The sequence below is a fragment of the Mizuhopecten yessoensis genome, unplaced genomic scaffold (genome assembly GCF_002113885.1).
Source record: "Mizuhopecten yessoensis strain PY_sf001 unplaced genomic scaffold, ASM211388v2 scaffold11047, whole genome shotgun sequence".
In the NCBI taxonomy this organism is placed as follows: Eukaryota; Metazoa; Mollusca; class Bivalvia; order Pectinida; family Pectinidae; genus Mizuhopecten; species Mizuhopecten yessoensis.
In genome coordinates this window covers 227,110-254,718 of record NW_018408852.1, presented here as the reverse complement: position 1 = coordinate 254,718, position 27,609 = coordinate 227,110, and the positions used below count along the sequence as shown (strand labels likewise).

Sequence of the window (27,609 nt, the reverse complement as noted above, 5' to 3'; positions counted from 1 at the left end):
ATTGTCATGGATACAACAACATGTGTGGTCTAGGGCAAAGGTGATTGTCATGTATACTACAACATGTGTGCTCTAGGGCAAAGGTCACTGTCATGTATACTACAACATGTGTGGTCTAGGACAAAGGTCATTGTCATGGATACTACAATATGTGTGGTCTAGGACAAATGTCATTGTCATGGATACTACGTGTGGAGTCTTGGGCAAAGGTCATTGTAATGGATACTACAACGTGTGGGGTCTAGGGCAAAGGTCATTGTTATGGATACTAAAACGTGTGTGGTCTAGGGCAAAGGTCACTGTCATGGATACTACAATGTGTGTGGTCTAGGGCAAAGGGCATTGTCATGTATACTACAACATGTGTGGTCAAGGGCAAAGGTCATTGTCATCTACAATGTGTGTGGTCTAGGGCAACGGTCATTGTCATGGATACTACAACATGTGAGGTCTTGGGCAAAGGTCATTGTTATGGATACTAAAACGTGTGTGGTCTAGGGCAAAGGTCATTGTAATGGATACTACAACGTGTGGGGTCTAGGGCAAAGGTCATTGTCCTGGATACTACAATGTGTGTGGTCTTGGGCAAAGGTCATTGCCATGGATACTACAACGTGTGTGGTCTAGCGCAAAGGTCATTTTCATGGATACTACATGTGAGGTCTAGGGCAAAGGTCATTGTTATGGATACTACAACGTGTGGGGTCTAGGGCAAAGGTCATGGATACTACAACGTGTGGGGTCTAGGGCAAAGGTCATTGTCATGGATACTACAATGTGTGTGGTCTAGGACAAATGTCATTGTCATGGATACTACAACGTGTGGGTTCTAGGGCAAAGGTCATATATATAACGGCAGCATTGCATCAAAGCCTTCAACATGCAGAAACACAAAAGATCACACAGAATTTTCTGCAAAGTTCTAAAAGGGTATCTACTACATGACAAATAAGTAGATAAGCTACAACCCGAAGGAACATTCTAGGGCCATTTTCTTTTAAACCGCAAAACTGTTCGGACCACAGTTGTTCGTTTATTAAATAAAGTCGGACCTAGTAATCTGTTGCTGCTTTCAGGTGAGCCTTGACAAAGCCTTGCAAGGCCTGCATAAACATTTGCAGGTTCGTCAGGATTTATACCCGAAATAGCTACATTTATAAACGGTCCAACCCTACCTCTTAGACAGTGACAGGCCACACGAATGTTATTAATTAGCTATGATGGTACTTACAGGTGTGAGGTGGTGTATACTGTCCTGGAAGTTACCAATGAAACTCATGATGTTCAGCTTCTGTGACAGCCTTTCTACTTTACAGAACTGAAATCACAAAGAATGCATCTGACTTGATGGTGACCATAAAGTTCAAGTGCAGAGCTGACAGTTACCAGCTGCCAGAGCACATAGTTAATATTGTAGTTTTTAAACATTATTTCTGTAACAGATCTAACATAAGTAGATCCCATACAATGTAGCATCAAGATGATATACCTCTGAACTCATTCACCCCTGAAGACACATTTGAACCCTTTCAATACAAAGGTTGGAATAGTTCATTATGAAATGTCAGGGGGGAATGAGTTAATGAATCAAATGGCAAGTTCAATTAGACTAGCAGCTCTGTTTTTATAAGTTCAGAATGTGTTATATTTGAGAGAAAGAAATGCATATATAAATCAATTAATTTGATACTTATGATTGAAAACTTTTAATCAGACTGATGCACATAGGCATGCCAAGAGATGTGCTGGGTGTATTCTTATGGAATGGAATCCTTTCCAAAACCTACCACAAAGGTCAATTTTCATTAAGTAAAATTTCAAATTGATCTAGTGTATCAATACAAACCTAGTGGGTAATTAACACAACATACCATACACATGAACCTGTCCTCGTCTGTGAGGCGCTCCTTAGGTTTGCGATCTCTCTCGTATTGTTTGTATGCTTTGACCTAAAACACAAGAAAATTGATAGCAGATACAAACTACAAATGTTTTGAACATTATTAAAAAAAAAAAAATGGGATTTTGCCAATACCAGAACAGTTCTCAAGGAAATTAACTTTTAAAAAATTTCATAAAAATGTAGCAATATTATTGCATATTGTTTTGTGGTTTACTGTTTTACAACAGGCAAGGTTATATGACTACAGGGCCTGTATTCATGAAACCATTCTCATGCTCAAACTCTGATTCCGTGCTCAAGCCCAATTTCTTGTTCCGGTGATAAATAAATTGATACTTAATATTTGGTTAATGATTTGAAAGAATTTTGGTGAGAACTCCAGCTGAATTCCGTTTTAAATGTTACAAATAACAATTTTAACCTTTCGCATGACTTATGCGTGTTACCAGAAAATTAGGTTGAGCACAGAATCTATGCTTGAGCATGAGAACGGTTTCATAAATACGGGCCCAGTTGTCCACACCATATCTAAGGTTAGATATGAATACGTCAGCAAATTAATGTCAGAAATAATCCCTTTTATACACTGTTTTCAATTTCTCTTTTCAAAGGTTTCAGATTGAATAAACATGTATTTATGTGCCATGTTATTTTAACATTGTAATTAATACAGAAGAGCTGTTTATCTGATCAGAATGACGTCTTACAGTGAGTGACGACGTCACATTGGCACCTTCTGCGGAATAGACTTGCACAAGTCCAATATTTAAGAAATTATAAAAAATATCAAAATTCAACTGTATGTAAATATAAGGATTTCGCAGTTCATTAAATTCATCTCAAGACTTATTCAGGTTTATACCCTATAAACCTCAACACAACAGGATTCAATCCTTAAATGAAAATATCATGTATCACTTTGTGACAAAATGGTAGTATACATATTAGTTCATCAATATGCAAATTAGAATCAGTTAAATCAAAGCATCACTGTAGACTTTCCTCACAGAACAGGTAATCTATCAGGTGATCAGTCTGATATGTCTGTCAGTATTTAGATCTTACTTCCAACACACATAGGGAAGTGGATACTGACCTCTTGGTCATTGGGCATAATGGTCAGTAGGATGTCCACCATGTCCAGAGACAGTCGTTTCAGGTCAAGGCTGCAAAAACATAGCACAGTTGTTCATGTTGGCTTCACACAAATTAACAGCCTCGCGCTTACAAAATTAATAGTCCTTGTAAAATTTAAGTCAAACATTAAAATAATTTCATGAGGTAAATAAAACTGTTCAACTATAATATTCTATAACCTGTGTGGTTGATTCTATGTGGTTCAATTAATTTAGATTCCAATATTAAGATAATCTTTAGCCTGTGTGCTTGATTCCACTAATGTAAGATAATCTAAAACCTATGTGCTTGATTCCATCAAGTTTAGATATTTAAAATATGTGTGGCTTTATTCAATTCAGAAAAGATAACCTAAACATACACAACATACACCTATTTTATTACGAAACATCCATGGGTGATTCGACTGAGAGATTGAGACTGTACATACCTATTGATTGATTTCATCACCTCTTCGTTCGTCATTTCTATCTTCCTCCTCGTGATGGCTTTGAAAGACAAAAAAATACTCTAAATCAAGAATTTAAAATCTTGTATGGGTAATAGTTTAGTTATACGATATTATTCAGATTTGTTTCTATTGAATATGTTTTTGAAAATAAATTGTTTTAAATCTGTGAATAAACCACATTTGATTCTGAAACTTATATACCCACACAGCCTGTTTATTGTGTAACTTACCCACACAGCCTGTTTATTGTGTAACTTACCCACACAGCCTGTTTATTGTGTAACTTACCCACACAGCCTGTTTATTGTGTAACTTACCCACACAGCCTGTTTATTGTGTAACTTACCCACACAGCCTGTTTATTGTGTAACTTACCCACACAGCCTGTTTATTGTGTAACTTACCCACACAGCCTGTTTATTGTGTAACTTACCCACACAGCCTGTTTATTGTGTAACTTACCCACACAGCCTGTTTATTGTGTAACTTACCCACACAGCCTGTTTATTGTGTAACTTACCCACACAGCCTGTTTATTGTGTAACTTACCCACACAGCCTGTTTATTGTGTAACTTACCCACACAGCCTGTTTATTGTGTAACTTACCCACATAGTCTGTTTATTGTGTAACTTACCCACATTGCATAGTCTGTTTATTGTGTAACTTACCCACATTGCGTAGTCTGTTTATTGTGTAACTTACCCACATTGCGTAGTCTGTTTATTGTGTAACTTACCCACATTGCGTAGTCTGTTTATTGTGTAACTTACCCACATTGCGTAGTCTGTTTATTGTGTAACTTACCCACATTGCGTAGTCTGTTTATTGTGTAACTTACCCACATTGCGTAGTCTGTTTATTGTGTAACTTACCCACATTGCGTAGTCTGTTTATTGTGTAACTTACCCACATTGCGTAGTCTGTTTATTGTGTAACTTACCCACATTGCGTAGTCTGTTTATTGTGTAACTTACCCACATTGCGTAGTCTGTTTATTGTGTAACTTACCCACATTGCGTAGTCTGTTTATTGTGTAACTTACCCACATTGCGTAGTCTGTTTATTGTGTAACTTACCCACATTGCGTAGTCTGTTTATTGTGTAACTTACCCACATTGCGTAGTCTGTTTATTGTGTAACTTACCCACATTGCGTAGTCTGTTTATTGTGTAACTTACCCACATTGCGTAGTCTGTTTATTGTGTAACTTACCCACATTGCGTAGTCTGTTTATTGTGTAACTTACCCACATTGCGTAGTCTGTTTATTGTGTAACTTACCCACATTGCGTAGTCTGTTTATTGTGTAACTTACCCACATTGCGTAGTCTGTTTATTGTGTAACTTACCCACATTGCGTAGTCTGTTTATTGTGTAACTTACCCACATTGCGTAGTCTGTTTATTGTGTAACTTACCCACATTGCGTAGTCTGTTTATTGTGTAACTTACCCACATTGCGTAGTCTGTTTATTGTGTAACTTACCCACATTGCGTAGTCTGTTTATTGTGTAACTTACCCACATTGCGTAGTCTGTTTATTGTGTAACTTACCCACATTGCGTAGTCTGTTTATTGTGTAACTTACCCACATTGCGTAGTCTGTTTATTGTGTAACTTACCCACATTGCGTAGTCTGTTTATTGTGTAACTTACCCACATTGCGTAGTCTGTTTATTGTGTAACTTACCCACATTGCGTAGTCTGTTTATTGTGTAACTTACCCACATTGCGTAGTCTGTTTATTGTGTAACTTACCCACATTGCGTAGTCTGTTTATTGTGTAACTTACCCACATTGCGTAGTCTGTTTATTGTGTAACTTACCCACATTGCGTAGTCTGTTTATTGTGTAACTTACCCACATTGCGTAGTCTGTTTATTGTGTAACTTACCCACATTGCGTAGTCTGTTTATTGTGTAACTTACCCACATTGCGTAGTCTGTTTATTGTGTAACTTACCCACATTGCGTAGTCTGTTTATTGTGTAACTTACCCACATTGCGTAGTCTGTTTATTGTGTAACTTACCCACATTGCGTAGTCTGTTTATTGTGTAACTTACCCACATTGCGTAGTCTGTTTATTGTGTAACTTACCCACATTGCGTAGTCTGTTTATTGTGTAACTTACCCACATTGCGTAGTCTGTTTATTGTGTAACTTACCCACATTGCGTAGTCTGTTTATTGTGTAACTTACCCACATTGCGTAGTCTGTTTATTGTGTAACTTACCCACATTGCGTAGTCTGTTTATTGTGTAACTTACCCACATTGCGTAGTCTGTTTATTGTGTAACTTACCCACATTGCGTAGTCTGTTTATTGTGTAACTTACCCACATTGCGTAGTCTGTTTATTGTGTAACTTACCCACATTGCGTAGTCTGTTTATTGTGTAACTTACCCACATTGCGTAGTCTGTTTATTGTGTAACTTACCCACATTGCGTAGTCTGTTTATTGTGTAACTTACCCACATTGCGTAGTCTGTTTATTGTGTAACTTACCCACATTGCGTAGTCTGTTTATTGTGTAACTTACCCACATTGCGTAGTCTGTTTATTGTGTAACTTACCCACATTGCGTAGTCTGTTTATTGTGTAACTTACCCACATTGCGTAGTCTGTTTATTGTGTAACTTACCCACATTGCGTAGTCTGTTTATTGTGTAACTTACCCACATTGCGTAGTCTGTTTATTGTGTAACTTACCCACATTGCGTAGTCTGTTTATTGTGTAACTTACCCACATTGCGTAGTCTGTTTATTGTGTAACTTACCCACATTGCGTAGTCTGTTTATTGTGTAACTTACCCACATTGCGTAGTCTGTTTATTGTGTAACTTACCCACATTGCGTAGTCTGTTTATTGTGTAACTTACCCACATTGCGTAGTCTGTTTATTGTGTAACTTACCCACATTGCGTAGTCTGTTTATTGTGTAACTTACCCACATTGCGTAGTCTGTTTATTGTGTAACTTACCCACATTGCGTAGTCTGTTTATTGTGTAACTTACCCACATTGCGTAGTCTGTTTATTGTGTAACTTACCCACATTGCGTAGTCTGTTTATTGTGTAACTTACCCACATTGCGTAGTCTGTTTATTGTGTAACTTACCCACATTGCGTAGTCTGTTTATTGTGTAACTTACCCACATTGCGTAGTCTGTTTATTGTGTAACTTACCCACATTGCGTAGTCTGTTTATTGTGTAACTTACCCACATTGCGTAGTCTGTTTATTGTGTAACTTACCCACATTGCGTAGTCTGTTTATTGTGTAACTTACCCACATTGCGTAGTCTGTTTATTGTGTAACTTACCCACATTGCGTAGTCTGTTTATTGTGTAACTTACCCACATTGCGTAGTCTGTTTATTGTGTAACTTACCCACATTGCGTAGTCTGTTTATTGTGTAACTTACCCACATTGCGTAGTCTGTTTATTGTGTAACTTACCCACATTGCGTAGTCTGTTTATTGTGTAACTTACCCACATTGCGTAGTCTGTTTATTGTGTAACTTACCCACATTGCGTAGTCTGTTTATTGTGTAACTTACCCACATTGCGTAGTCTGTTTATTGTGTAACTTACCCACATTGCGTAGTCTGTTTATTGTGTAACTTACCCACATTGCGTAGTCTGTTTATTGTGTAACTTACCCACATTGCGTAGTCTGTTTATTGTGTAACTTACCCACATTGCGTAGTCTGTTTATTGTGTAACTTACCCACATTGCGTAGTCTGTTTATTGTGTAACTTACCCACATTGCGTAGTCTGTTTATTGTGTAACTTACCCACATTGCGTAGTCTGTTTATTGTGTAACTTACCCACATTGCGTAGTCTGTTTATTGTGTAACTTACCCACATTGCGTAGTCTGTTTATTGTGTAACTTACCCACATTGCGTAGTCTGTTTATTGTGTAACTTACCCACATTGCGTAGTCTGTTTATTGTGTAACTTACCCACATTGCGTAGTCTGTTTATTGTGTAACTTACCCACATTGCGTAGTCTGTTTATTGTGTAACTTACCCACATTGCGTAGTCTGTTTATTGTGTAACTTACCCACATTGCGTAGTCTGTTTATTGTGTAACTTACCCACATTGCGTAGTCTGTTTATTGTGTAACTTACCCACATTGCGTAGTCTGTTTATTGTGTAACTTACCCACATTGCGTAGTCTGTTTATTGTGTAACTTACCCACATTGCGTAGTCTGTTTATTGTGTAACTTACCCACATTGCGTAGTCTGTTTATTGTGTAACTTACCCACATTGCGTAGTCTGTTTATTGTGTAACTTACCCACATTGCGTAGTCTGTTTATTGTGTAACTTACCCACATTGCGTAGTCTGTTTATTGTGTAACTTACCCACATTGCGTAGTCTGTTTATTGTGTAACTTACCCACATTGCGTAGTCTGTTTATTGTGTAACTTACCCACATTGCGTAGTCTGTTTATTGTGTAACTTACCCACATTGCGTAGTCTGTTTGGTTCTAACAGACTGACGCTCTCAGGTTTGCGTAGTTTCTTGAGTAACTTTGGTGTGCTATCATCGTCGCCTCTCAATGGTCCTGTACTCAGGCGGAACATCTCCTCAAACTCATTAAAATCTATCACCTGTCAATCAAAAATCAAAACAGGTGTGGACAATCTTTTCTTAATATATCGACTAAAACATATCTTCTTTACTTGTAAGAAAAGCCTGGATTTTCTTTTTTCTTTCTTTTTCACAGATTTCTATACTTGTGAGATTGGATGGTGATTTCATCATTTTTTTTGTACGTGTGAGGATGGACTGGATTGTACTGTTATTTTTAACACATTTTCTGAGATTGTACTGATACATTTTCTGAGATTGTACTGAATTTTTAACACATTTTCTGAGATTGAACTGTTATTTGTAATACATTTTCTGAGATTGTACTGTTACTTTTTAATACATTTTCTGAGATTGTACTGATACGTTTTCTGAGATTGTGCTGGATTTTTAACACATTTTCTGAGATTGTACTGGATTTTTAACACATTTTCTGAGATTGTACAGGATTTTTAACACATCTCTTGTAGACAACCCATTCTCACTTATTTCTCATAAATTACAGTGATCTTACATGGTAAAGCTTTTCATCATCCAGGTCTGCGAAAACTGTGCCTTTGACTTGCTGAGGTTTGAGGGGCGTCCAGTTGAGGATTGGCAAACGGTATTTGGTTTGGATTTTCTTTTTTATTGTCATTGCTACAAAACAAATACATATTATCTCCTTTAAATTGGTTTGTTTGATACTGGTACTTCTCCTCTTGTCTGTCTGTCTGTCTGTCTGTCTGTCTGTCTATTATCTATCGTTTATTTCCTCTATTTCTTTGTTTTCTTGTTTCTTTTATCTTTTTTTCCTTCCTTTCTCATATAACAATACAAAAAAAAATACCACTTACAAAAAGAGCAACATAAATTAGTATGCAAGTATGTGTGAAAGTGGAATTCATTATGTATAATGAAATGTATATGTTATTGTAATGTGAAAAATACTTTGAAAATAAAAAAAATTAAAATTAAAATCAAAATCAAAAAATCAAAAAAATCATATTATCTTTTAGTTTACCTGACACTTTCACATTAAATCACAATAAAGACTTTTTCTTTAGTCTGAATAGGAAGTTTTCGCGTCAAGTATTATATCAGGTCGAGCAAAACTTTCTACAGACGATAATTCAAATGCAGTGATCAATGTAGTATTTAATTTGATTACTGTGAAATCAGATATTTTCATGGGGCCCAAATTACATGGTTTCCCGACAATACACCATTTCGTGTGTACATGAATTCACGGATTACGAGTACACACACAAACAGAGAACTGCGTAACATCAAACTTGTAATTACTTCGTGGACCTATGATTTCGTGGATGAAGATTACCCACAAAATCAACAAAATTAATACTCCACAAAAAATAGTGATTTCACAGTATGTGACCCCATTTAAATATCTTTTGACATTTCAATCAAATGCTTGATCGGTCATTAGCTGACCTAGACTCCTCTGTCTAGTGACATATCGTCAAATCAGAGTCCTGTTGGAACAGAGCTTACCTGACATAGTTGGTCCAGAAGTAGGTCCAGGTGGGGGTGGGGGAGCTGGTGGTCCTCGCCCTGGGGCTGGAGGTGCTGGNGGCATGGGTGCAGCAGGGGCTGGGGGAGGGGGGAAATTGGCCATGGGCACACTGGCACTGGCAGCAGCAGCTCCTACACCTGTAACGTAAGATATTGAGCACAGTATTAGACAACTAATGCCCTGTTTTAACTCGTATACTCATCATTGGGAAGCAAACAGAAACTTTACAGTTTACTAAAAGTTGGATGAACTTAGTAATACATTTCTGAGACCTACATAAAGCAGATGTGTTTCCCTCAGCTAGTTGCCAAGCATTAAGAATATTTCAGACAACATTTACAGACAAATGTAAGATTCTTCAGCTACCTATCTGACGGAAGAGTCAGTTTATCAGCTACCTACCTGACGGAAGAGTCTGTTTAATTTGCTCAATTTCCTGGAGTTTAGCCTCTAGTATACTTTGCCTCTTCCTCGACTCCTCGTCCTTTTCATTAACAACTTGTCGTAAAGAGTTCATTTCTATCTCCTGTTTTGATAAATAATCTCGCAACTCTTCAATATCTTGATTTGAATCTGATAACTGTTTCTCCAGTTCCACTACAATACAAAAGACATTTTTCAGATAAGGTTCTTGAAAACATGCTTATTAAAATTGTACGAACGAAATAAGTAATTGTCAATTTGACTGTCAACTTTAGAACTTGATAAATAACCCACAAATTTGTATCTTTGTTCGTAGTGTCAAATTATACTTTAGATATGACTTGAATATGAGAAACTTAATGCACACATCTACAAACTGATGAATTCAACTGGAGAAAATTATTCAAAATTTTCTATTTTAGCCTGACCTAGCCTTTAACACATTGTTCTTGGTTAAATATATTTAGCAAAAAAAAAATTCTTTTCAGAGCAGATAAAAATCAGGTTTAAATTACCATCTCCAAATAGAGGAAAGTTTGCTTTCTCAAAATATAGTACAAAAAGTACAGTTATAGAAATCTGGATTCAGAAGTTACTTCTTGTCTAGTATTTATTTATTTTCAAATGTTAAGTTTTCACAAACCATATTTCAATTGCAGAAAAGGATTCATAATGGATTCATAAGTGTCTAGCAATTACATCCTTTATCATTCAAACATTGTAAACTACTTTATTTTACTTTATTTTACATACGACTAAAATCATTAATTCAAATAATAATTATCTTCTTACCAAGCAGGCATCAAAACCGGCCATTTTGACCGACCAGTTCACCAGTAACATGTGTTTGTTTAAAACGTCCACTAAGTACGGACAACACTGATGTACACAATGCAATATAAGAGAAGGAAATGACCAAATCTTTACAAAGCTAGCTAGCCAGGGCCGTGTATTGATGTTTTACCTGTTTTGGACATGGCTTCATCTTCTACTTCCTGAAGTCTTTCATGTGCCTGAAATACATCCAAACAATTTTATAAGTCATCTTTATAAACAAAGAATTTTACATACACCCAAACAATAACCCAGCCATGTTATAAGTCTTCTTTATACACAACCAAACAATAACCCAGCCATGTCATAAGTCTTCTTTATACACAACCAAACAATAACCCAGTCATGTTATAAGTCTACTTTATACACAACAAACAATACCCCAGCCATGTTATAATTCTTCTTTATACACAACCAAACAATACCCCAGCCACGTTATAAGTCTTCTTTATACACACCCAAACAATAACCCAGTCATGTTATAAGTCTTCTTTATATACAACAAACAATAACCCAGCCACGGTATAAGTATTCTTTATACACAACAAACAATACCCCAGCCATGTTATAAGTCTTTTTTATACACAACAAACAATAACACAGCCATGTTATAAGTCTTCTTTATCCACAACCAAACAATAACCCAGTCATGTTATAAGTCTACTTTATACACAACAAACAAAAACCCAGCCATGTTATAAGTCTTTTTTATACACAACAAACAATACCCCAGCCATGTTATAAGTCTTTTTTATACACAACAAACAATAACACAGCCATGTTATAAGTCTTCTTTATCCACAACCAAACAATAACCCAGCCTTGTTATAAGTCTTCTTAACATACAATGAATTTTACATACACCAAAACAATAACCCAGTCATGTTATAAGTCTACTTTATACACAACAAACAAAAACCCAGCCATGTTATAAGCCTTCTTTATACACAACAAACAATACCCCAGCCATGTTATAATTCTTCTTTATACACAACCAAACAATAACCCAGCCCTGTTATAAGTCTTCTTTATACACAACGAAACAATAACCCAGCCATGTTATAAATCTTCTTTATACACAACAAACAATAACCCAGCCATGTTATAAGTCGTCTTAACATACAATGAATTTTACATACACCCAAACAATTAGCCAGACATGTTATAAGCCTTCTTTATACACAAAGAATTTTACATATCATTTTGCAGCTGCAAAAGGCAACCCCAAACTGTCATGCATGAGTATTAAATATAGATCATAGAAATATTCCATGAAATTGTGTATAACGTGAAGAAGAGGATTTAGTTCTGTATTTCGTTTAAGAGAAGAAAACATTGCAGCTTTCCAGTTATTCTATCATCAATTAACAGTCCTGGTAAAAGTGAGATATATAGGAATCTAATTTTAGATTTTTTCTCTAAAGTTACAATTAACATGGGGATCTATTAAATGTTCCTGGGGTATGAAAAATGTGTACAACAGTAGGTGGTATGGTACTAACATGTGAAAGTTCGTCCTCTAGTTCCTCGGCACGTTCCAGAGCCTCAGTCTTGGTCTCCGAATCCTCCAGCAGCTGTTGAACATCTATCATATTGTCCAGGTAGGCATGCACTTGCACCGACAGCCGGTCACTCTCAGTGTGTCGAAGTTTCTAAATAATAACAACATGTAATTTATAACACAGAAAATAATCAAACTCATACCTTAAATCCTATATTTTTTGTCAATGCCAAAATTCAAAATCAAAACCACATCAGCCTTATTCATTGATATGTGAATTTGTAACAGTTTCAACAAATTCAGTATAATAATTTGTCTATTTTTTTATAATTGTCTTTATAGGTATTTGTGTTGGGTATTTGTGTGTATCTATTTGATGATGTTAATCATGTTTAAAAATTCTGTAAAAACATCAAAAGATGTTATCTATATGGAATAAATCTGGAGAGAATGACAAATATTTGATAATTCATTATTATGCCAATAAAGATGATATACTTGGAGTTGACGGTACTCTATACATGAAGGCTTTATATATATAACCAAAAGTCTGTTTACCATGAGATAGTCATCCAGACCAATCTGCGTGAACTCGTACTGCAGGTGGACACGAAAGTTCATGTTCTCGACCGAATGAACCACAATATTTACAAACTGCATACAAGCCACCTGTAACATACATAAACAGGTCAATACATCAACATCATCAGTCAATCTTACTAATGTTATCTAACACACCACAGCGTTAAACCAAAACACAAAGGCTACATTTGCGTATCCCGGTTGAAACGGTACGTGTGGCGCAGAAATATTCCACGATAAACGAACGCACTTGGACCGTTCTATAAGCAAAGTTAAAAATGCACAGTTTCGGAGAATAAAAAATAATGTATCAAGAATATTATGCCCTACTTTCATGTGTCCACTGAATTACATAACGTATCTTAAAATCTACATGTGGCTTGACATTGTTTTAGAAAGAAATAACGCTAACAGGCAATAGTCAGCATTTTAGTTTAGGTCAGGTACTTCTGGATCCCCTCAATCTACATGTGCCAATACTACTGAGGTCAGCTTCGGTTCAGATCTGTACCTGTCGTTTTCTTTACAGGTTCACCCGGTTCAACCGTTTCAACCAGATATGCCAATGTTCCCTTACAATACATGCAGACTTGGATAATATAATCTATCACTCTTATGTGATGTAGATGAGAAAATCTCAACATGAGAGTAAGTTTTTATACGTTAGCATGAGTCTGTGTCAAGTGCTAAACTTCAAAAAAATCTTATCCCAAGGGTTAGGATTTCTGGGTCGACATCACACAAGATTCAAGTTGGTTATCTTTTCTCCCTTACTTTCCTACTGTAAAGATAAGCTGTAAAGGTGAACCGGAGCACAATGCAATTATCAACAGCACATGAAATTGGAGACAAGGAAGACGACACAATCATGGTTTCCCGTTGCAATGTTGATGTTTTCAGGATAGCACATTGGAGCTGTGTTACCCTAGGTAGGTAAAGACAGGTGTATCTTTTCTAGCATAAACGAAAATGTACCTGTGAAGTGTGGGAGAAGTAAGCGTGACAGCAATCTACACCAAAAGGGTCCAGAACAAAATAATCTTGATATCAATCTACATTTGGCACTTTGGCAGTCTTGTGTAATGAACTGACATTGTTACATTAAAAAAATATATCTCTGTCAAAATGAGGCAAGGTCCACTTAAATATCATAATTTATATATAACTCTTGAACAAATACAAACAATAACATTCCATTGAATCTGCTGTGGGTTTGTGAGATCATTGGTGCAGTCTTACCATAAAATCAATGTGAAACTCTTCAAAATTCCTGAAATAATCCATGAGTGTTTCAAATCTGTGTCTCTCTCCGCACACCTACAATAGAATACACAGGAGAGATTTCAGTCAATATTTTTGATCATTACATTGCATTGATAATATGTGAACATTTACGAGAATTGATTTTCTTGAATCTATCTAGGGCAACAGACTCTTCTGCTGGACAAATGACAGCAGATGCCTGTGTGGTCCCTTGATTATAACTTCTTGTGTGGGACACCTTGGGATGCTTACCTCCTTAAAATTGTCAAATGCTGACAATATGATCTCATGTCCCCCGCTCACCAGACATACTGCTGCTAGTAGCTCTAAAACCAGCGCCTTCGTCCTGTAACAGAAAGGCACTCCAACTTATGACCAACCAATCAGAAATAAGGGCAGTGAACACATTATCTTTAGTAGTCAAGAGCTATACAATGTAGTTATTTTTAAAACATATATGAGAAACAAGTTTTTTTTAACTTATATCTATCACTCTTTTGGTCCAGATGGAAGTGTGTTAGGAGTCTTAATGTGGGAAACTGGATTACCCGGAGAAAACCCATGCGTTCAGACAGGTGACCCATACCTTTCCACCGCTGATTTGGAAGTCAAACCCCAGTCACCCTATTAACCTGAGAACTCAGTGGTTGAGACTGATAGCTAAATAGCTGACAACCATATGGAACAGGTTTTGGGGGTCCAAAATGTTGCCTAAACAACTTATTACCTAGTTATACGAACCTGAAACTTTGGTGATTCAGACTTATAGTGCTATACAGTTGATGGTTTTGTAATACACACCTGAGACTTCGGTGATTTAGACTTAGTGCTATACAGTTGATGGTTTTGTAATACACACCTGAGACTTCGGTGATTTAGACTTATAGCTATACAGTTAATGGTTTTGTAATACAAACCTGAGACTTCGGTGATTTAGACTTAGAGCTATAAAGTTGATGGTTTTGTAATACACACCTGAGACTTCGGTGATTTAGACTTAGTGCTATACAGTTGATGGCATGTTTATGGGCAATCACCAGGTTGAATCCATACTGTAAAGGGAAAAGAATGGTGTAAGATCATTCTATTTTACTTCAAAAATCATATTTCATGAACAAATTAGTTTTCACAAAATTGCAGAACATATGTTTTTCACTTTCAGAATGTAAAAAAAGGCAATCAATTCAGGAGGTAGACCAGATTTCAAAGAATCTAGTGAACACAATTTTCTGGGAATAGTTGCTGTAAACTTAAAGCAAAGAACATATATTAGTGCCTTTTGCATTAAACTAGAGTCAAACATCATTTGGTTTTCAGAATATCGACACAATGAAAGTAAGTTATGATGTTTTGACCAATTTTAACTAATTCATTTTGGATAATCTAATGTAAGCACCTCTTGGAGGTATTTCATGATCACTAAATTGTTCATTATTTAATTTCATGATCACTAAATTGTTCCTTATCTAATTTCATGATTACTAAATTTTTCATTATTTAATTTCATGATCACTGAATTGTTTCTTATTGAATTTCATGATCACTGAATTGTTTCTTATTGAATTTCATGATCACTAAATTGTTCATTATTTAATTTCATGATCACTAAATTGTTCCTTATCTAATTTCATGATTACTAAATTTTTCATTATTTAATTTCATGATCACTGAATTGTTTCTTATTGAATTTCATGATCACTGAATTGTTTCTTATTGAATTTCATGATCACTAAATTGTTCATTATTTAATTTCATGATCACTAAATTGTTCCTTATCTAATTTCATGATTACTAAATTTTTCATTATTTAATTTAATGATCACTAAATTGTTTCTTATTGAATTTCATGATCACTGAATTGTTTATTATTTAATTTCATGATCACTGAATTGTTCCTTATTTAATTTAATGATCACTAAATTGTTCATTATTTAATTTCATGATCACTGAATTGTTCCTTATTTAATTTAATGATCACTAAATTGTTCATTATTTAATTTCATGATCACTGAATTGTTCCTTATTTAATTTAATGATCACTAAATTGTTCATTATTTAATTTCATGATCACTAAATTGTTCCTTATTTAATTTCATGATCACTGAATTGTTCATTATTTAATTTCATGATCACTAAATTGTTCATTATTTAATTTCATGATCACTGAATTGTTCCTTATTTAATTTCATGATCACTAAATTGTTCATTATTTAATTTCATGATCACTGAATTGTTCCTTATTTAATTTCATGATCACTAAATTGTTCATTATTTAATTTCATGATCACTGAATTGTTCCTTATTTAATTTCATGATCACTAAATTGTTCATTATTTAATTTCATGATCACTGAATTGTTCCTTATTTAATTTCATGATCACTAAATTGTTCATTATTTAATTTCATGATCACTGAATTGTTCCTTATTTAATTTCATGATCACTAAATTGTTCATTATTTAATTTCATGATCACTGAATTGTTCCTTATTTAATTTAATGATCACTAAATTGTTCATTATTTAATTTCATGATCACTAAATTGTTCATTATTTAATTTCATGATCACTGAATTGTTCCTTATTTAATTTAATGATCACTGAATTGTTCATTATTTAATTTCATGATCACTGAATTGTTCCTTATTTAATTTAATGATCACTGAATTGTTCATTATTTAATTTCATGATCACTAAATTGTTTCTTATTTAATTTCATGATCACTGAATTGTTCATTCTTTAATTTCATGATCACTAAATTGTTCATTATTTAATTTCATGATCACTGAATTGTTCATTATCTAATTTCATACTTCCTCCAAACACAATTGAAACTACTAAAGCACTTCGGGTATTTAACAGAAATAAGGTGTAAGTTGTCGTTTGTATAGTACCTGATGGTTCATGATGGCGCGTAGACACATGATACACACGTGGACGTCATCGCGAGCCTCACCCATGTTCAGTTTGGACGACTTTAACATCCCCCGAGGAGAGCCAATAGTGTTGGACCGCTTGAGTCGACGAACAGGACTCTTGGAGAGGCCATCCAGACTGGCACTCTTCTCCTTGGTCATCAGCTGTTCCCTCCTATAACAGGCCAGCCATACACTCTGTTATCTTTGTATTGTATAGGATGGAGATATTATTAGTTATTTCTGGGTTAGGAAGGGTCTACGGGCTCATAGATCATGTCTGGTTTTTATAGACCCCGAGCCATAGGCGAGCGGTCTATGAAAACAAAAGGGGTCTATGAGCCCTTAGACCCCTCCTAACCCAGAGATAGCGAATTTGTCACCCTGACAATCTTTAATAACTGTTTTTCTGCCAAATTTTAAGTCATTTTGTGAGTTTGAATTTAACAGGTGGGGCACAACGGCGCATATAGGGATTATTATGTTGAAAGAATGCCACCCTTATTTGCTCCAGGTGTTTAAAAGAACTGCATGTGGGGGTTTTTTCTCACGTTATTCCCCATCTCAGTAATAAAATTGTTACTCAAATGGGTAACTGTTACCCAAATACAGGATTATTACCCATATGCGCTGTTGTGCCTAACCTGTTGAACTTGACAGCTACTCAAAAAGCCCCTACCTGACACCTTTTGGCTTTTCGGCAATATTTCAGACAATAGTCACAATACACAACTATCTTAGTAATTAGCACCCTAGCGGCTCCCTCATTGCCTTTTGTTGAATTTGCTTTCGTTTTAGATTGCTTGTAGGGTATTTCATCCTCTGAATGATTGGCAAACCTCGAACGCTTGTGTGTGTCGGACACCATATTTGTTGTCACGAAGAGAGATTCTGGTTTGAGTTATCTCCCCCTCACACATGCTAATTTTATAGACCCCGGCAGAGCGGGGTCTATAGATCTATAGACCCCGGCAAGATATCCAATCAGAAAGAGTGTTACAAATTAGAAGGGTGACAAATATTTATACAGCATTTCTCAAGTCAACACATCAGATAAATTTACCAAAGGAATACGATAAACTTATTACTTGTGAGTAATATTTTTGTACAAAATGTCAGAAAAAATACATATTTTTTGAAATTCTGCTTTCCCTATTTAACAACCTAGACTGGACTCTATTATCCTTTCGTTTGTGATACACCGACGTAGTTATGTGGCTAATTCTTTTTTTTTTCAATTTATTAGTCAAAAACATTTTTCTATGAAACAATTGAAGGATGACTTCCTTATTTGTGAATTAAATATAGACGTGAAAAGCAAGCTCTTATCTTTGAACACACAGTCGACAAGTTTCAATTTCCTCGTATCAAATCCAATCAGGAAGGTTCGACTGCAGACAGGTTGTGATTGACCCAGAACTTGTGGGAAAGAGGAAGGTCTCTTATAAACAAAATGCTGATTGACAAAAATGACTTGCGGGAAGAGATAGGTCTCTCAGACTGTGATAGACAGAGACATTGTGGGGAAGAGAAAGGTCTCTCAGACTGTGATAGACAGAGATATTGTAGGGAAGAGAAAGGTCTCTCAGACTGTGATAGACAGGGACATTTTGGGGAAGAGATAGGTCTCTCAGACTGTGATAGACAGGGACATTGTGGGGTAGAGAAAGGTCTCTCAGACTGTGATAGATAGGGACATTGTGGGGAAGAGAAAGGTCTCTCAGACTGTGATAGACAGGGACATTGTGGAGAAGATAAAGGTCTCTCAGACTGTGATAGAAAGTGACATTGTGGGGAAGATAAAGGTCTCTCAGACTGTGATAGACAGGGACATTGTGGAGAAGATAAAGGTCTCTCAGACTGTGATAGAAAGGGACATTGTGGGGAAGATAAAGGTCTCTCAGACTGTGATAGACAGGGACATTGTGGGGAAGAGATAGGTCTCTCAAGCCTGTGATAGACAGGGACATTGTGGGGAAGAGAAAGGTCTCTCAGACTGTGAGACAGAGACATTGTGGAGAAGAGAAAGGTCTCTCAGACTGTGATAGACAGGGACATTGTGGGGAAGAGATAGGGGTCTCAGCCTGTGATAGACAGGGAAATTGTGGGGAAGAGAAAGGTCTCTCCGACTGTGATAGACAGGGACATTGTGGGGAAAAGATAGGTCTCTCAAGCCTGTGATAGACAGGCACATTGTGGGGAAGAGTAAGGTCTCTCAGACTGTGAGACAGAGACATTGTGGAGAAGAGAAAGGTCCCTCAGACTGTGATAGATAGGGACATTGTGGGGAAGAGAAAGGACTCTCAGACTGTGAGACAGAGACATTGTGGAGAAGAGAAAGGTCCCTCAGACTGTGACAGACAGGGACATTGTGGGGAAGAGATAGGTCTCTCAGACTGTGATAGACAGGGACATTGTGGGGAAGAGATAGGGGTCTCAGACTGTGATAGACAGGGACATTGTGGAGAAGAGAAAGGTCTCTTAGACTGTGACAGACAGGGACATTGTGGGGAAGAGATAGGGGTCTCAGCCTGTGATAGACAGGGACATGGTGGAGAAGAGAAAGGTCTCTTAGACTGTGACAGACAGGGAAATTGTGGAGAAGAGAAAGGCCTCTCAGACTGATAGACAGAGACACTGTGGAGAAGAGAAAGGTCGCTCAGACTGTGATAGACAGAGACATTGTGGAGGAGAGAAAGGTCTCTCAGACGGTGATAGACAGGGACATTGTGGAGAAAAGAAAGGTCTCTCAGACTGGGACAGACAGGGACATTGTGGAGACGAGAAAGGTCTCTCAGACTATGATAGACAGGGACATTGTGGGGAAGAGAAAGGTCTCTCAGACTGATAGACAGAGACATTGTGGAGAAGAGAAAGGTCTCTCAGACTGTGACAGACAGAGACATTGTGGAGAAGAGAAAGGTCTCTCAGAATGTGATAGACAGGGACATTGTGGGGAAGAGAAAGGTCTCTCAGACTGTGATAAATAGGGACATTGTGGGGAAGAGAAAGGTCTCTCAGACTGTGATAGATAGGGACATTGTGGGGAAGAGAAAGGTCTCTCAGACTGTGATAGATAGGGACATTGTGGAGAAGAGAAAAGTCTCTCAGACTGTGATAGACAGAGACATTGTGGGGAAGAGAAAGGTCTCTCAGACTGTGATAGACAGGGACATTGTGGAGAAGAGAAAAGTCTCTCAAGCCTGTGATAGACAGGGACATTGTGGAGAAGAGAAAGGTCTCTCAGACTGTGATAGACAGAGACATTGTGGGGAAGAGAAAGGTCTCTCAGACTGTGATAGACAGGGACATTTTGGGGAAGAAAAAGGTCTCTCAGACTGTGATAGACAGGGACATTTTGGGGAAGAGAAAGATCTCTTAGACTGTGATAAATAGGGACATTGTGGGGAAGAGAAAGGTCTCTCAGACTGTGATAGACAGAGACATTGTGGGGAAGAGAAAGGTCTCTCAGACTGTGATAAATAGGGACATTGTGGGGGAGAGAAAGGTCTCTCAGACTGTGATAGACAGGGATATTGTGGGGAAGAGAAAGGTCTCTCAGACTGTGATAGATAGGGACATTGTGGGGAAGATAAAGGTCTCTCAGACTGTGATAGACAGTGACATTGTGGGGAAGAGAAAGGTCTCTCAAGCCTGTGATAGATTGACTGAAACAGACTATATATGTGGACATAAGGAAGGTCTGTTGGACAGACTCTGATAGACACAGCTTGTGTGGGGAAGAGGAAGGTTTCTAAGACAGGCAGACTGATTGAAACAGACCTTTTGAAGAAGTGAAAGGTATTCAGACAGACAGACAGACTGAGACAGACCTTTTGAAGAAGTGAAAGGTATTCAGACAGACAGACAGACTGAGGCAGACCTTTTGAAGAAGTGAAAGGTATTCAGACAGACAGACAGACTGAGGCAGACCTTTTGAAGAAGTGGAAGGTATTCAGACAAACAGACAGACAGACTGACGCAGACCTTGTAGAGAAGAGGAAGGTCTTCGGACAGACAGACAGACTGACGCAGACCTTGTGGAGAAGAGGAAGGTTTTCGGACAGACAGACTGACGCAGACCTTGTGAATTAGTGGAAGGTGTCTAAGATAGTGTTTGAAAAATAACTTATTGGGGAAGAGAAGGGTCTGTCTGTGTGTGTATTTTAACATTCCTTGTGGGGGAAATGACTATTCCTCAAGGCTAATATAAAGTGTCAGGGTTTCGTTTGTAGGTGTTTTATGTCCTATTAACTGCTATGGTCATTTAACCCTTTCACCACTGTAGATCATAATGGACTCATCCAGATCAATGAATGGTAGAGTGTTCTAAAGTTGCATAGGGGTGGAAGGGTTAAGGATTTGCCAGGTGTTAGTGAAAGAAAACTGGAATGCCCGAAGAGAAGCCACTGACCTGTAGCAAGTATATGGAACATGCCCCATGTATGCCTCAAACCCATGACATGCAGTGGAGGGCTAGTGAAAATAGACTGTCAGACGCTTTAACCACCTGGCAACTCTTGCCCCACAATGTGTCAGGAGCTACTCACCTCATCATGACCTGTGTGAAGGACAGATAATCTACCAGTACATCCAAACCTTGGTTGTCTTCATTGAGAAACTCTCGCACCCATCTGTAAGATACAAACACATGATTATGCTGTCACAGTATTTGTAAATATTATTGAGATGGAAACCAAATGAACTTCTCTACATATATATGTCTCTTCTTCATCTCCTGTTCTTATCCTACAATATCTTTAACGTAATGTCCTTAAATTAAGAAATGTCATGTTAACACCAAAAACTTTTAACTCCTTCACCCCTGAAGACACATTTGAACGCTTCCAATTCAAAGCTTGGAATAGTTCATTATGAAATTTCAGGGTTGGATGGGTTAAGTGTTCAAATAAAGATTTTGTGCATACTTCAAAAATAGATTTCGATATTTTAAACAAAATTAATAATGTTCTTTGTAATGTACGAGCAAAATATCTCAATTATAGCTGTTTTGGAAGTAAACATATTTCCCACTGAGATTGGTTGAGCAATTGGGCATTTTTAACCCGTATTGGTCGTTGACTTTTTGAACTGTGACTCACTCGATGTGGTTGGTGCGCAGTGATATCTCCAGGTCCCGCAGTACCTGTGTGGACGTATTGTCTCCCATCATCTTCCTCTTCTGCAAACACAAACTCATGTGTCAGTCAAATTCGCAAACAATTGTGATTTAACATTTTCCTGTCTCTACTGCTGACAGTACCAGAATAAATTGCATCAATATTTCACCAGTATCCCGTAGATAAGACCAAAGTTAATACATTAATACTTTTCCTGTCCCCACTGCTTACAAACTGTACTAAACAAGCGTATTTACCTGATTACTTAAATGCTAGTCAGTATCAGAATGAACATCAATATATTCTTCCCCTCGCCACATCTAATAGAACTACAAATAATTTATCAAAATTTCTCGTGTCTTGCTGATAGTTGGAACTAGAATTAACAAACTAAATTTTTCCCGTCGCTATACATTGCAGATAGTGCCAGAATGAAGATATAAATATTCTAAAGTCTTTAAACTGACAGATAATGCAAGATTTAACATTTCATTTATCACCGGTTCCTACTGCTGATAGTACTAGAATTGAGATATACAGTGTATCGATATTTCTCCAGCCCCACTAGCTGCTGGTCAGAATTTTCCAGTTCGTCTGTATGTTGACAGTCAGTTCCAGAATAAGGCTGTAGTTTATGTTAGCATTAGGATATATCATCAATGTTAAACAATTCAGGGGTTGACACTAACACTAGTCCGCTAGTCCTGGACTAGTAGATTTAACAGGGGTTGACACTAACACTAGTCTGCTAGTCCTAGACTAGTAGACTTAACAGGGGTTGACACTAACACTAGTCTGCTAGTCCTGGACTAGTAGACTTAACAGGGGTTGACACTAACACTAGTCCGCTACTCCTGGACTAGTAGATTTAACAGGGGTCGACACTAACACTAGTCCGCTACTCCTGGACTAGTAGATTTAACAGGGGTTGACACTAACACTAGTCTGCTAGTCCTGGACTAGTAGATTTAACAGGGGTCGACACTAACACTAGTCCGCTAGTCCTGGACTAGTAGATTTAACAGGGGTTGACACTAACACTAGTCTGCTAGTCCTGGACTAGTAGATTTAACAGGGGTTGACACTAACACTAGTCCGCTAGTCCTGGACTAGTAGATTTAACAGGGGTTGACACTAACACTAGTCCGCTAGTCCTGGACTAGTAGATTTAACAGGGGTTGACACTAACACTAGTCCGCTAGTCCTGGACTAGTAGATTTAACAGGGGTTGACACTAACACTAGTCCGCTAGTCCTGGACTAGTAGATTTAACAGGGGTTGACACTAACACTAGTCCGCTAGTCCTGGACTAGTAGATTTAACAGGGGTTGACACTAACACTAGTCCGCTAGTCCTGGACTAGTAGATTTAACAGGGGTTGACACTAACACTAGTCCGCTAGTCCTGGACTAGTAGATTTAACAGGGGTCGACACTAACACTAGTCTGCTAGTCCTGGACTAGTAGATTTAACAGGGGTCGACACTAACACTAGTCTGCTAGTCCTGGACTAGTAGATTTAACAGGGGTCGACACTAACACTAGTCTGCTAGTCCTGGACTAGTAGATTTAACAGGGGTCGACACTAACACTAGTCTGCTAGTCCTGGACTAGTAGATTTAACAGGGGTCGACACTAACACTAGTCCGCTAGTCCTGGACTAGTAGACTTAACATGGGTTGACACTAACACTAGTCTGCTAGTCCTGGACTGGTAGATTTCAGCAAGGACTAGTGAATCACCTAATTACCGAACTGGTCCTTTGGACTTGTGAATTATAAAAAAGAATATTCCTTTTTTAAATTTAGAAAACTGCTTAAAATAAGATATATTGCAAGATAATTGTGAAAATGTTTCTAAAACTTCACCGTATTTTTATGGCAATAGTTATTTTAAGTCCCCTACAGTCGATTGCTTTTGATGTTTCGTGCTGTAGATCGTAAGATCGTAATGTTCCCATATCAGGAAATCTTGGACTAGTTACGTTGACGAAGGACTAGTAAATAATCTGTTCAACTAGTCCTGTGGACTACGTACCAAGCAATAACGTTAGTGTCTAACCCTGATCATATGTTTATAGGGGATAGATCTGTACAGGAATGAGTTAGGATATCCACCAATATTTGTATATATCTGATAGACAGCTGACGTGAACACCTTACCTCGAAAATGACTTAGCTATAATAGTCACTGTAGAACTCATACAAAAAAAGTGATGGGCTGTTTTTTTAAATATACAAAGATTTCAAAAAGCCTGATCAATACTTTGATTTTGATTCAGTTGTCAATATGGAAAAATCTTAACAACCTATATATATATATCAAACTGTATCTGTCACAAAACCTGAGGAATACAGAAATTCTTTTTCTTAACATCAAACAAAAAGATATCACCAAGTTGATAACTTTGACATTCATGTTCCAGTGAAAGAGGTATCAACACTGTATAAGTCTGATGAAAACATCAGGTAGAACAATGGTAAATACAATATGTATACTAACATATAATATGACAACAAAATCTATGTTTAAATAAATGTGTGCTTGACAAAAAAAAAGCCAACTTGTAAAAGCTTGTAAGTCATGCATTTCAGCTTTGGAAACGAAACAAGTTGGTTTTATGAATATTAAGGATTAAAGCTAAATAATAACTACAAATTGCCAGGATCAACACAGAAAATAAGGCAGCTAGCAATATATGTATATATAGGTGTGGTAGACAGCAAAGTTTCAACAATACTTTTTCAGTTTCAAACAGGACACATGGAGGTAATAAATCCTCTTAACTTGATCAGTGATTGCTTGAAAGTGACACACATACAGTGGAAGGAAACAGAATCCCTGTGGTATGTTACAGTCATAAAAACATGTCCCTGTGGTATGTCAGTCATATAAACATGTCCCTGTGGTATGTCAGTCATATAAACAGAATCCCTGTGGTATGTCAAGTCATATAAGACATGTCCTTGTGGTATGTCAGTCATATAAACATGTCCCTGTGGTATGTCACAGACATATTAGACATGTCCCTGTGGTATGTCAGTCATATAAACATGTCCTTGTGGTATGTCAGTCATATAAACATGTCCCTATGGTATGTCACAGTCATATAAACATGTCCCTGTGGGATGTCACAGTCATATAAACATGTCCCTGTGGTATGTCACAGACATATTAGACATGTCCCTGTGGTATGTCACAGTCATATAAACATGTCCCCGTGGTATGTCAGTCATATAAACATGTCCCTGTGGTATGTCAGTCATATAAGCATGTCCCTGTGGTATGTCACAGTCATATAAACGACATGTCCCTGTGGTATGTCACAGTCATGTAAGACATGTCCCTGTGGTATGTCAGACATATAAGACATGTCCCTGTGGTATATCACAGTCATATAAACATGTCCCTGTCGTATGTCACAGTCATATAAACATGTCCCTGTGATATGTCACAGTCATATAAACATGTCCCTGTGGTGTCCCTGTGGTATGTCACAGTCATATAAACATCTCCCTGTGATATGTCACAGTCATATAAACATGTCCCTGTGGTATTAAACATGTCCCTGTGGTATGTCAGTCATATAAGCATGTCCCTGTGGTATGTCACAGTCATATAAACATTCCCTGTGGTATGTCACAGTCATATAAACATCTCCCTGTGATATGTCACAGTCATATAAACATGTCCCCGTGGTATGTCACAGAATCCCTGTGGTATGTTACATTCATAAAAACATGTCCCTGTGGTATGTCAGTCATATAAGCATGTCCCTGTGGTATGTCAGTCATATAAACAAGTCCCTGTGGTATATCACAGTCATATAAAAATGTCCCTGTGGTATGTCAGAGTCATATAAACATGTCCCTGTGGTATGTCAGACATATAAACATGTCCCTGTGGTATGTCAGACATATAAACATGTCGCTGTGGTATATCACAGTCATATAAACATGTCCCCGTGGTATGTCAGTCATATAACCATGTCCCTGTGGTATGTCACAGTCATATAAGAGATGTACCTGTGGTATGTCACAGACATATAAGACATGTAGTCATATAAACATGTCCCTGTGGTATGTCAGACATATAAACATGTCGCTGTGGTATATCACAGTCATAGAAACATGTCCCTGTGGTATGTCAGTCATATAGACATGTCCCTGTGGTATGTCAGTCATATAAACAAGTCCCTGTGGTATATCACAGTCATATAAAAATGTCCCTGTGGTATGTCAGAGTCATATAAACATGTCCCTGTGGTATGTCACGGTCAAATAAACATGTCCCTGTGGTATGTCACAGTCAGATAAACAGGTCCCTGTGGTAGGTCACAGTCATATAAACATGTCCCTGTGGTATATCACAGTCATATCACACATGTCCCTGTGGTATGTCAGACATATAAGACATGTCCCTGTGGTATATCACAGTCATATAAACATGTCCCTGTCGTATGTCACAGTCATATAAGAGATGTACCTGTGGTATGTCACAGACATATAAGATATGTCCCTGTTGTATGTCACAGTCATATAAACACGTCCCTGTTGGATGTCACAGTCATAACGGAAATGTCCCTGTGGTATGTCACAGACATATAAGACATGTAGTCATATAAACATGTCCCTGTGGTATGTCACGGTCAAATAAACATGTCCTCTGTGGTATGTCACAGTCATATAAACATGTCCCCGTGGTATGTCACAGAATCCCTGTGGTATGTTACATTCATAAAAACATGTCCCTGTGGTATGTCAGTCATATAGACATGTCCCTGTGGTATGTCAGTCATATAAACATGTCCCTGTCGTATGTCACAGTCATATAAGACATGTCCCTGTGGTATGTCACAGTCATGTAAGACATGTCCCTGTGGTATGTCAGACATATAAGACATGTCCCTGTGGTATATCACAGTCATATAAAAATGTCCCTGTGGTATGTAACAGACATATAAACATGTCCCTGTGGTATGTCAGACATATAAACATGTCGCTGTGGTATATCACAGTCATATAAACATGTCCCTGTGGTATGTCACAGTCATATAAACATGTCCCTGTGGTATATCACAGTCATATCACACATGTCCCTGTGGTATGTCAGACATATAAGATATGTCCCTGTGGTATGTCACAGACATAAGCATGTCCCTGTGGTATGTCAGACATATAAACATGTCCCTGTGGTATGTCAGTTATATAAGACATGTCCCTGTGGTATGTCAGTCATATAAAACATTTCCCTATGGTATGTCACAGTCATATAAACATGTCCCTGTGGTATGTCACGGTCAAATAAACATGTCCCTGTGGTATGTCACAGTCATATAAACATGTCCCTGTGGTATGTCACAGT

At 37.4% G+C, this 27,609-nt stretch overlaps 1 protein-coding gene across 4 annotated transcripts in view; it reads right to left on the bottom strand.

Moving 5' to 3' along the window:
* The window catches only part of LOC110465029 (formin-like protein CG32138), a 67,003-nt gene that overhangs the window by 15,680 nt on the left and 23,714 nt on the right, over nucleotides 1-27,609 (bottom strand). For all 4 annotated transcript variants that reach the window (XR_002464573.1, XM_021520592.1, XM_021520591.1 and 1 more), the window contains 17 exons: nucleotides 22,229-22,308; nucleotides 21,677-21,760; nucleotides 17,106-17,301; nucleotides 15,189-15,265; nucleotides 14,466-14,559; nucleotides 14,190-14,267; nucleotides 12,927-13,037; nucleotides 12,370-12,519; nucleotides 10,998-11,046; nucleotides 10,013-10,207; nucleotides 9,589-9,747; nucleotides 8,612-8,736; nucleotides 7,970-8,117; nucleotides 3,471-3,528; nucleotides 3,000-3,069; nucleotides 1,872-1,949; nucleotides 1,232-1,318 (listed from right to left, as the gene is read on the bottom strand). Coding sequence is in view for 3 of the 4 variants with exons in the window: in XM_021520592.1 (XP_021376267.1) it covers nucleotides 1,232-1,318; nucleotides 1,872-1,949; nucleotides 3,000-3,069; nucleotides 3,471-3,528; nucleotides 7,970-8,117; nucleotides 8,612-8,736; nucleotides 9,589-9,747; nucleotides 10,013-10,207; nucleotides 10,998-11,046; nucleotides 12,370-12,519; nucleotides 12,927-13,037; nucleotides 14,190-14,267; nucleotides 14,466-14,559; nucleotides 15,189-15,265; nucleotides 17,106-17,301; nucleotides 21,677-21,760; nucleotides 22,229-22,308 (1,839 nt within the window). In the remaining variant the exon portion in view is untranslated. The remainder of the gene's footprint in view (nucleotides 1-1,231; nucleotides 1,319-1,871; nucleotides 1,950-2,999; nucleotides 3,070-3,470; nucleotides 3,529-7,969; nucleotides 8,118-8,611; nucleotides 8,737-9,588; nucleotides 9,748-10,012; nucleotides 10,208-10,997; nucleotides 11,047-12,369; nucleotides 12,520-12,926; nucleotides 13,038-14,189; nucleotides 14,268-14,465; nucleotides 14,560-15,188; nucleotides 15,266-17,105; nucleotides 17,302-21,676; nucleotides 21,761-22,228; nucleotides 22,309-27,609) is intronic.